This window comes from Cuculus canorus, chromosome 2 (genome assembly GCF_017976375.1).
Source record: "Cuculus canorus isolate bCucCan1 chromosome 2, bCucCan1.pri, whole genome shotgun sequence".
Classification (NCBI taxonomy): domain Eukaryota; kingdom Metazoa; phylum Chordata; class Aves; order Cuculiformes; family Cuculidae; genus Cuculus; species Cuculus canorus.
In genome coordinates, this window is record NC_071402.1 from 5368401 (window position 1) to 5379802 (window position 11402).

The 11402-nt window shown below is 43.1% G+C and overlaps 1 protein-coding gene across 4 annotated transcripts in view; it reads left to right on the forward strand.

Annotated features, from left to right (window-relative positions):
- The window catches only part of SLC45A4 (solute carrier family 45 member 4), a 108989-nt gene that overhangs the window by 86131 nt on the left and 11456 nt on the right, over positions 1-11402 (forward strand). For all 4 annotated transcript variants that reach the window (XM_054058067.1, XM_054058065.1, XM_054058064.1 and 1 more), the window contains exons 3-4: positions 7607-7795; positions 10947-11126. In XM_054058067.1, the coding sequence (XP_053914042.1) occupies positions 7607-7795; positions 10947-11126 (369 nt within the window). The remainder of the gene's footprint in view (positions 1-7606; positions 7796-10946; positions 11127-11402) is intronic.

An 11402-nucleotide genomic window follows, 5' to 3' on the forward strand; every position in this document is an offset into this window, starting at 1 on the left:
CAGAACAGCCTCTTTTAAGGGAAAAAAAGTATTTTGGGGTTGGAGTTCACATTGTCCATCTGGAACTTTCTCATATGGAAATGTCTAGAGTTAAAGCAAACCTACTGCTGACATGGTGAATGTCCTGTAGGCTCTGCCAGTATGAAGCATGATTTTTAAGAATATTATGAGGTATGTTTTGAAATCTCGTTTCATGGGACAGCGGAGGTAGCGATCAGTGCCTCAGAAAGCTCTTTCGCTAACAGATTCATGCTAGAACATGGCTGTGAGCTTATGAGAGTCTGACTGCCCAGCAGTATTGCTGAGTGCAGACATCAGAGGTGGCAACTAACTGTGTACAGAGAGAGAAGTCTTTTCTAGGCCCTAGAACTGTTGTCTCGCAGAGTTTTGGTTCACTGTGTAGACTGTACGTTATGAGTAACACATCTCACCTTTAAGATACAGAAAGCAAATGCAGGAAGAAGCTCTGGGTAAGTAATTTTGCTACCTATTGCTAAAACAGTTTCTTTGTTTGCCTGCCCCTAGGATATTCAGGTAAGGAGTTTGCTGCCCATCAGACAGGTTCAGGAGGGAATTCTCTCACCAGCAAGTTAATATTTCCTGTGCTGTTTTAATTTAGTTTGTACATGGACCACCATCCCACTGGGAATCTTCTCTAAACCCACTCAATAGTTTTCCACTTGAGTAACCAACTAAACTCTTATGTGACAATATCCCTGTTTCCATACTTACGGTAAAGAAATGACATACACTTCACTTAAATGGAGTTAACTCCAGCTGGAGGCCAGTCACAAGTGGAGTTCCTCAGGGCTCAGTACTGGGTCCAGCTCTGTTCAATGTCTTTATCAATGACCTGGATGAAGGCATTGAGTGCACCCTCAGCAAGTTTGCAGATGACACTAAGCTGGGAGGAAGTGTCGATCTGCTGGAGGGTAGGGAGGCTCTGCAAAGGGATCTGAACAGGCTGGACCGCTGGGCCGAGACCAATGGGATGAGGTTTAACAAAGCCAAATGCCGGGTCCTGCACTTGGGGCACAACAACCCTATGCAGCGCTACAGACTGGGGGAAGAATGGCTGGAGAGCTGCACGGAAGAGAAGGACCTGGGGGTGCTGGTTGACAGCCGACTGAACATGAGCCAGCAGTGTGCCCAGGTGGCCAAGAAGGCTAACGGCATCTTGGCTTGTATCAGAAATGGGGTCACCAGCAGGTCCAGGGAGGTTATTCTCCCTCTGTACTCAGCACTGGTGAGACCGCACCTTGAATACTGTGTTCAGTTCTGGACCCCTCACCACAAGAAGGATGTTGAGGCTCTGGAGCGTGTCCAGAGAAGAGCAACAAAGCTGGTGAGGGGGCTGGAGAACAAGTCTTATGAGGAGCGGCTGAGAGAGCTGGGGTTGTTTAGCCTGGAGAAGAGGAGGCTGAGGGGAGACCTTATTACTCTCTACAACTACCTGAAAGGAGGTTGTGGAGAGGAGGGAGCTGGCCTCTTCTCCCAAGTGACAGGGGACAGGACAAGAGGGAATGGCCTGAAGCTCCGTCAGGGGAGGTTCAGGTTGGATATCAGAAAAAAATTCTTCACAGTAAGAGTCATTAGGCACTGGAACAGGCTGCCCAGGGAGGTGGAGTCGCCTTCCCTGGAGGTGTTTAAGGAATGGGTGGATGAAGTGCTGAGGGACATGATTTAGGGAGTGTTAGGAATGGTTGGACTCGATGATCCAATGGGTCCTTTCCAGCCTTGTGATTCTGTGATTCTGTAATAAGTGATAACTATTTTGAATTCTGCATAACTGTATATAAAACACACATGATGATTTTATAAACTGCCAGCTTATGCTTGGAGTGCAATTTCTAAGAGCCCTGCCTTAGGTTATGGAAGTAGTCCTGTAGCAGGACTCCTCTAGCAAGAGAAAAAAGCAGATTGTGCTCATGTTGGGGGTTCCTACCATTACACAAACTGTACGAACTTCTGGTGTTTCACTTGAAATTTGTCCCTTTCCTATTTACTTGGAGGAGCACTGCAAGCTTTTTAGAAATTCGTCCATTTTTCTTGGCATGGACCTATTAATTCTGCTGTGGTTTTTTATCATGGCCTCTAAAGATAGATATTTTGGTAGTTTAATTAAAAAAAAACAAAGTGGTTTGTCTAAAGAAGGATCTCCAAAGATAACCTTCTTGGGTTTTTAAGTGTCCTTTTTACCCTTCCATAAAAGATACATCCCTAGCTCCATTCTGAAATCAGAGATTCATATCTTGTGAAGAGATATGGATTTGATGGTTGGACCGTTTGGTGGATAAGTAATTGGTTGGATGGTCGCATTCAGAGAGTACTGGTCAGCAGCTTGATGTCCAGATGGAGATCCATGACAAGTGGTGTCCCTCTGGGGTCCGTACTGGGACCAGTGTTGTTTAATACTTGCTGATGGTATTGACAATGAGATCGAGTGCACCCTCAGCAAGTTTGCAGATGACACCAAGCTGAGTAGTGTATTTGTCATGCCAGAAGGACAGGAAGTCATCCAGAGGGATCTGGACTAGCTGGCAAAGTTGGCCTGGGTGAACCTGAACAAGGGGCCAAGTGCAATGTCCCATACCTAGGTTAGGGTAATTTGGGGTTTCAATACAGGCTGAGGGATGATGTGATTAAGAGCAGTCCTGCAAATAACTTGGGAGTGCTGGTTGATGAGAAACTTGACATCAGCCGGCAATGAGTGCTCACAGCCCAGAGGGCCAACCGAGTCCTGGGCTGCATCAAAAAAAGCGTGGGCAGCAGGTTGAGGGAGGTGATTGTTCCCCTCTACTCCTCTCTCATGAGATCCCACCTGGAGTACTGGGTCCATTTCTAGAATTCCCAACATAAAAAGGACATGGTACTGTTGGAACAGGTCCAGAAGAGGGCCACAAAGAGGATGCAAGGGCTGGAGCACCTCTTGTATGAGGACAGGCTGAGTGAGTTGGGGTTGTTCAGCCTGGAGAAGAGAAGACTGCAGGAAGACCTCATAGCAGCCTTCTAGTACCTGGAGGAGCTACAGGAAAGCTGGGAAGGGGCTTTTTACAGAGGCACGTAGTGATAGGAGAAGGGGGCAATGGCTTTAAATTGGGAGGGGGAAGATTTAGATTAGGCGTTAGGAAGAAATTCTTCACAATGAGGGTGGTGAGATACTAGCACAGGTTGCCCAGGGAAGCTGTGGATGCCCCCTCCCTGGAAGTGTCCAAGGCCATGTTGGATGCAGCTCTGAACAGCCTGGTGTAGTGGGAGGTGTCCCTGCCCATGGCAGGTCATTGGAACTGGATGATCTTTAAGGTCTCTTGCCACCCAAACGCTTTTGTTTATAATACCGAGATGTTAGGAAGATCACCCTTTTCTAGCAATGAGAATAGAACCTTCTCAAGCAAGCATTTTAGCCTCTGTCTTGTGACTCGTACATGGAAAGGTGAGACTCCCTAATTGTAGGCATGTAACAGAGGTTGGCTAAAACCCCTTTTTTATTTCTTCTACTGGCCTATAAAATCAAATCAGAATGCAGGCCTTAATCTGATTTTGACTTATTAAAGGCAAAGTTGACCTTGAAAGGACTGAATTCAAAGTAATGCTGGCAGTAACAATCACTGTGTTTTTTACTAATCTTAGGACATTTTTATGATAGTTGGTTAACAATGGGTATAAAGCATAAAAAATCCTATCTTTCTAGTTCAGAAATGTGCAGTTTTTACAGTTGAAGGAAAAATATTTGCAAACAGGTTTAAATTATCTGCCAAAGTTATCATTTCAAATGGATTAAGTGTTTCCATAAATTTTTGGTATACACTGCAGGAAATGCTGTTGTGAACTGGAGACAGAGAAAGTGGTGGCCCCAAGGACAGAGGGACTGTGAACTGTGCAAGCCCCCAAAGTCCCTGGGTATACACTCGTATCACTTCTCTTGGCTGCAGTAGTGTTCCCTTGTTTCTGTTCATAGTCTCCACTAAATGAGTTGGTTAAAATCATAGAATCATCGAATGCTTTGGGTTGGAAGGGACCTTTACAGGTCATCCAATACAACCCCCCCTGCAGAATCAAGGACATCTTCAACCAGATTAGATTGCTTAGTCACATCCAACCTGACCTTGAACGTTTCCAGGGATGGGGCCTCTACTACCTCCCTGGGCAACCTGTGCCAGTGTTTCAGCACTCTCATTGTAAAAAATTTCTTCCTAATATCCAGTCTAAATCTAGCCTCCCATAGTTCAAAACCATTACTCCCCACAGACTTCTGTTGTCTCAATGGATGTTGGAGCATTGAAAGTTTGTCTCATAGTTGTATGCATTGTGCTTTATCTCTTTATGGTTGTTTATTCATATAAGATAGGATGATGCTTGTAATGTAGCAATGGAGCTCTTGCCAGCCTTCATCCCCTGTGTTTATTTAAAGTAACTGTGTGATGTACTGCAAAACCTTCCCTGTCTCTCAAGTGTTTACTGATGGATGAGCTCGGCGGATATGTCCCAGCTGATCATTCACATGTCACAACATAATTCAGAAAAGAAGCTCCACATCCAGCTCTCTTACATTGATACAGCATCAAATTATTTCAGATGTTGATCATTACGATAAAGATCAGTGGTGCTGGTTAAGCTATAGCTTCTGACTTTGTCTAAAACAGACTCACTCTAGTGAATTGGCATCACACAACAGAAACTACTGATGCACGACTGCTGCTAAACAGGATGGCTCTGTGGAGGCACAATGGGATGAATATTTACACGTTGCTGTTTCTTCCATGTCCTGCAGAAAAAATCACTCACTCTAAATGAATCATAAACCACTTGGTTTTGCTTGCCTTGAACTAAATATTTCTTCTTTCCCATCATTTATTTCTTTTCCAGCAGACTTCCCCTATCTATATACCAGCTAAGGCACTGATAAGGGTTAGCAGCCTGGAGGAGGTGAGATGCCAGTTGAACACGCAGTGCTTCAACCTGCTTGTGCGCTTGGGAAGGCTTTGAGCTGGGTGAATTAGAGGATGTTAAAACCACAGGGATGTGGAATTTTTCTTAGCACTTATATCTGAATTTGGCTTGCACCTATGATTAGGATTGTGCTCATTCAGTGAAGCTGGGTGAGACAACCTGCTGTGCCTACCTCCAATCCTGCTAAGTATGTCTCGGCTAAAATTTCCATGTCAACCAAGACATCACCAAATAGTTGGACAAGCTGAGCAAGAGGTAATGATTTGAACCATGATGTGAACAAGGTGCCACCCATACACAGCCCTTATCTAGAGATCTAAAACTTGCTGCCAAAGGAGTCAGCAGGTGCATGGCGGAGGCTGATGTGGACTCTTAGCCCATAGCAAGGAAAGGTGGCTAAATCATGATGCTTTGCCTGTTCCCTGTGGGCACGGTGCTCATGGGCATGTTTGGTCCAAAAGCAGAGGTGAAGTTGGTTCAGAAAAGTCAAGTCTCTTCCAATAGCTCTCTCATCATCAAGGCTGTTGTAGCCGTTAGTTTGTTCGTTATCCAGAGTCGAATCATAGACCTTGGCCTCAGACCTGGATTTTGAGTCCTGATGATGAAATCAGTTATTTATGGAAAAAAAATAGCTCATTTTCCTAGAATATCATCACTGCATCACCACAAAGCACCCAACAGTCTGGGGAAAATCTGATTTATCTCATAGAAGAAGTCAGCATCGTTAGTCAAGATGTGATGGTGTTTTTAAATAGCAGGAGATTAGACTTCCATATTTTCAGCATGGGCTATTTTGGGCAGGGATTGGTATAATCCTCCTTGGTAATGGATGCCTCAGGGTTCTGAACGGGGAACACAAAGTACAGGTTAATCTTGGCAGCAAAGGTCAGAACCCACTCACACTTATGGTTTTGAATAATAAATAGATTTCCTTCCTAGGGTAAAGACCCTGAGGTTTTCAGTCTTGGCACCAGTTGGACTGCAAAAAATTGATTGTTTTGGTTTTAATGCTTTGCTAAGAAACATGTCAAAGTGTTTCCCAGACCTGTGCTGATAAACTGAGGAAGAGGTGGATCTCTAAGGAGCTGAGCGAGGCTGCTGTTCTGGGCCACTCTGCCATCTGCAGGCCATTGCTCTTCATGCTGGAGATGTGCAGAGCAAGGCTTTGGGGCTTCTTTCCTTCTCCAGAAACTGTTATTTCTAGCAAGAGGTTTTTTTCCTAGATAAATAGTACATAATAAATCCAATTTGTTTCCATTTGATCCTATGAATAATCACCTCAGCTCTGGAAAAAAGCGAGGATGGTAGGGATAAGCAAGCGTCTTTAACAGCTCTCTGAAGGTTGATGAATAATTGCTTTTTCTTTTATTGTCTGTCATTCAAATTTCAAGTCTTATGAGGAGCGGTTGAGGGAACTGGGGCTGTTTAGTCTGGAGAAAAGGAGGCTGAAGGGAGACCTTATTTCTCTCTACAACTACCTGAAAGGAGGCTGTAGCACCTTGGTGTTGGTCTCTTCTCCCAGGTAACAAGTGATGGGATGAGAGGAAATGGCTTCAGGTTGCGCCAGGGGAGGTTTAGTTAAGATATTAGGAAGAAATTTTTTACTGAAAGAATGGTGAAGTATTGGAAGAGGCTTCCCAGGGAACTGTTGGAGCCACCATCCCTGGAGATATTCAAAAAACATGTAGGCATGGCACTTTGGGATGTGATTTAGTAGGCACAGTGGTGTTGGATTTGATGATCTTAGAGGTTTTTTCCAATCTTAACGATTCTACAATTCTATAAGTAAACATTGTTCAGCTTAAAAATGGGACATCAGCTATGATGGACCAATTCTGTCTGTCAGTCTCAGTCCATTGGATCTGTAATAGCTCCTTATGGGGGAGGTCTTAGATGAATAGTTCCACTGCTATGTTCAATCCCTAGTCAATATTAAAAGCTTTGCTGATCAGGGGATATGTATGTATGATAACCAGGTAGTTTTCCAAGCATCCCAAAGATCTTTGGTTTTATACTCCACAAATGAATAGAGGAAGAAACAAAGCTATTGGGGTTCTACATAGCAGACCCTGTCTGCTACTTCTTCATGGAGCACGTCTCCACCAACACCCTCATCAAAAAAATGGGTCACACTCAGCAAAATTTAGCAGAAGTGTGATATTTTTTGATAGTAGTAACTAGTTCAGACTAGTGATTCTACTGTTAGATATCTCTTTTAACTTATTTCAACAGCTTAAATCATAGAATGGTTTGGTTTGGAAGGGACCTTATAGCCCATCCAATTCCAACCCCCATGCCATGGGCAGGGACACCTCCCAGTGGATCAGGCTGCTCAAAGCCTCATCCAACTTGTCCTTGAACATCTCCAGGGTGGGCACATCGATGACTCTTTGGGCAACCTGTGCCAGTGTCTCACTGCCCTCATGAAGAATTTCTTCCCAAAGTCTAAGGTATCTGTTGTTACCTTCTTATTGCCCAGGTATTTGAAAGATACATGAGCTGTGATTTCCTTACCTGTTTCTTTAACTATTGATAAGAAATCTTAACTGTCCATTCAGAAGGGAATTTGCCTTGGATAAATCACTGGTCATATGCATAAAGCGAAATGTTTGGTGTCTCCTGCCTAACCTTTAATTCATTTTTGTCTTTGTTTTAGGTCTTCCTGAACAATACTACAGCCTCACTTGGTTCCTCAGCCCTATCCTGGGCTTGATCTTCACTCCACTTATAGGTTCGGCTAGTGACCGCTGCACACTGAGCTGGGGCCGCCGGCGGCCTTTTATCCTTGCTCTCTGCATCGGTGTCCTCTTTGGAGTTGCACTTTTTCTTAATGGCTCTGTTATAGGTAAATAACAAGGAAATCACTTGTGTATGTCTTCTGCTTTAAGGTTTTTATGTAGGAAGTAAAGGTAATGATATGCAGTTGATTATGTTTAGTGTTAAAATCATTATAAATCTCTGCAATATTGTGTTTGAGCAATACTGGTTTGAGCATCTTGCATGTTTTTGTTCTTATTTGAAGGTTACGGTGCTCTGCTAAGTGCAATCAGCACCGTAACCACTGATCCAGTGTTATTAATACAATGGTTGCCAGCATAATGTTTGCGGTCACTGAGACGAATGTGGTTGATCCTTGACATGGGAAAATTGTAGCAACCTGTTCACAGGGAAGTGTTTCCTGTTGTGATCCGTTTTCCCTTTAATGCGTATCTGGCAACACATCCTGTTTCCAGCATTATTTCAAAAATTATATTTTCACTTTTTCTTGTGCTTTTCTTAGAGCCAGTATTGAAGAATTCCAGAACGCGGTTAATATTTGTTTATCAAAAGCTATGTGGGAAAATAATTTTTCCTGAGCCCCCATCAAAGCTGGTAAAAATAGTTTCCCTTGAACATAGTTTACTACATAACTTAATCTTACAATCTACAATCTCTTTGTAAATTTAGTGTAGGAGAGGTGACAGCAAGTTCGTTTGGGGAAGTGTTTACATCATGGTTGGACTGATGCAAGTCAAAGGAACTTAGCACCTGATAACATCCTCTTGGCTCTCTTTTTTTGGATTAGATGCAGCTCTATTGTGAAAAAGTTGTACTAATTGAGGGAAATGAGTAGAACATTACCTTGGCTCAGCACGTTTGCTTTTTAAAGCCAAATTGGGATGCCATGTGATGGGTTTTGATTTTCTGCAAACTGCAGTGGACAGACTGTTCAGATAAATGACATTTAGCTTATGCTTTTTTTAATTTACCCAAGCAATAAATAGAAATTATTTCAATTGCTATCATATGGTATCAATTGTACTGTGTTGTTGTGTCTTCAAGACTTATTCCTGCTCCTCCAGATGTGTGCTAAATGTTAGACTGCAGTCCTCTTACAACATGTTAAATCATAGGAAGCTCTTACTTCCATTCAGAAGTTTAGGTCAGCAGCTTAATACTGATACTGGCAGACAAACCTCATAGGCAGCTTATAGGCTTGTTTTGAAGTATCTTGCCTTCTAATAAATCAGTACTAAATGCTGTCTTTGATTTTTCTCTGATCCTTTTTTGCCCAGTAATGCAGTTTGTTGCACAGCTTTCTGGGAAACCTGTGCTTTCCAGATACTCTGGTAGCACTTTTGAGCAATGAAATTTCTTTAAAACACAGAGTTTGTAGCAATGCATCACGAAAGCGAGTTGTATGCTTTATGCATCCATTCCCTATATATGGTTGTGGTAGATTTTGAATGAAAACCCACTTCTGAAAAGCACTTCAGACACTCCTATGCCTCTCCCAAGGGAGCCTGGAGCAAACTGAACTGAAGTGAGAGCTGTTCCATGGTCTTCTCTGGACCTGTTTCTTACTAAGAGAGACAGATTTGTTACTAACATTCATTTTTCATCAGCATACGAGAGCACTTGAGCTACTGTTTAGAGCAGATGCACAATATGATAAAGCAATGTTAGTCTGTCTTTAACTGAAGTTTTTGAAATGGTGGCTTGTGTCACTTTTCAGAGAGAAAGGACATTGGTTACCAGTCTCACAAAAGACCAGTTTTTTCAAGACCAGGCTGGATGAGGCTTTGAGCAACCTGACCTAATGGAAGATGTCCCTGCCGATGGCACAGGGGTTGGAACTGGATGACCTTTAAGGTCCCTTCCAACCCAAACCATTCTATGATTCTATGAAAAGGCGGTGGCTAGGGGCTTGCAGAATAAGGCCTCATTTGTAACCAGATTTTCTTATCAATAGACGCTGTATGCTTTCATTGTCTGTCTTCCCGTTTATGTTCACACTTTCCTACCCTTTGTCTCCAGTTATTTGCAATCCTAACTTCACTTTGGGTTACAGCAGATACTGAAAAACTGAGGTGGTCATCGTGTCGTTCACTTTTTCATAACCTGGCCTCTGGCAGTAGGAGTCATAGAGAGGGGAACAGGGAGCACAAGTCTGTGCTAAAAAAGAGGTTTGCTAATCCTGCATGTCCCAGGAGAACAGCTGTGTATGGATGTCACCCAACTCCTGTTCTCCTCACTGTGTACACTGCTTAGGTTTCCAAGAAATCCAAAGCACTGACACCGCTGGTGTTTTCTGCTCAAAGATTGAGCTAAGTATGGAGCACATACAAACTTATTTAGCATTCAGAGGACTCAATGTAAATGAGGGTTGAATACACAGGAATCATAGCACTTGAGATTTAGATGATTTTGGGTGGCTTAGCCATTTCATCTCCTTCTACAGTCATTTTCATCATTACACTAATGGTTTTATCAGTCTTAAACACATAGCTTCTAAATCTCTACGATTCAAGTAATCCATGCTTTTGTCAGTGATTCTTTTCATGAAAAAATCTTTAACTATTTTCTAATGCTGCCTTTCTACACATAAAGCGTTTCATCCTGTGCTATCAACAGAAGTTGACTGATGCTTTAAAATTTCACATTATCCTCATGTACTTTCACCATGGCATCTTAGGCATCATGGGCCTTGAGCAGCCTGGTCTGATGGGAGGTGTCCCTGCCCATGACGGGGGGAATGGGGGGTGGGAGTTGAACGGATGAACTTAGGGTCCCTTCCTACCCAAACCACTTTATGATTCTCTGTCAGGAATGCTGTCGGCAGGGCAATTACCTGAATTGGTAACTGACAGATGAAGTATGAAATTTTGATTTTGGATGCTCTCCACCATGACTGTCTTTTATAAAAACAGCCTTCAGCATTTGATTGAAAATACATGTGAGAAACATGAAATACTATCCAGTGCTCTCAAAGGTTTAAGAGAGACTTTAAAAATGAAATTTTGACAAATAAATGTCAGTTTTGGAGATTTAAAAACATAATATTTGTCCCAGACCAGCTATGAAGCCTTGCCACAATTCAAATAGACATTTTATTCTGGAAAGGAATGTTTCCAGTAAGAGTGTTGACCAGCTTTCTTTTAAGGAGCTTAACCTTGCTCTTAGTAGTTTTCCCTTTTTGACTGACATGCTTAGATTCCTCTTCCCTTTCTCCTCAGGTCTGGCTATTGGCGATGTTCCGGACAAGCAGCCCATTGGTATTGTTCTTACGGTGCTTGGTGTTGTGGTGTTGGACTTCTGCGCTGATGCAACAGAAGGACCAATTCGGGCATACTTGTTGGATGTGGTGGACAGTGAAGAGCAAGACATGGCCCTTAACATCCACGCATTTTCAGCTGGTAAGGAGTTAACCAATATGTTTTTGGCTGCTCTCCAGTCTTCCTGATGACCAAGTTGTGACAGCAGTGTGCCTATGTGGCAAAAAGGCCAATGGCATCATGGCCTGTATCAGAAACAGAGTGGCCAGCAGGACTAGGGAAGTGATTGTGCTCCTGTACTTGGTGCTGATGAGGCCACACCTCTAATCCTGTGTTCAGTTTTGGGCCCCTCACTACAAGAAAGACATTGAGGCACTGAAGTGTGCCCAGAGAAGGGCAATGAAGCTGGGGAAGGGG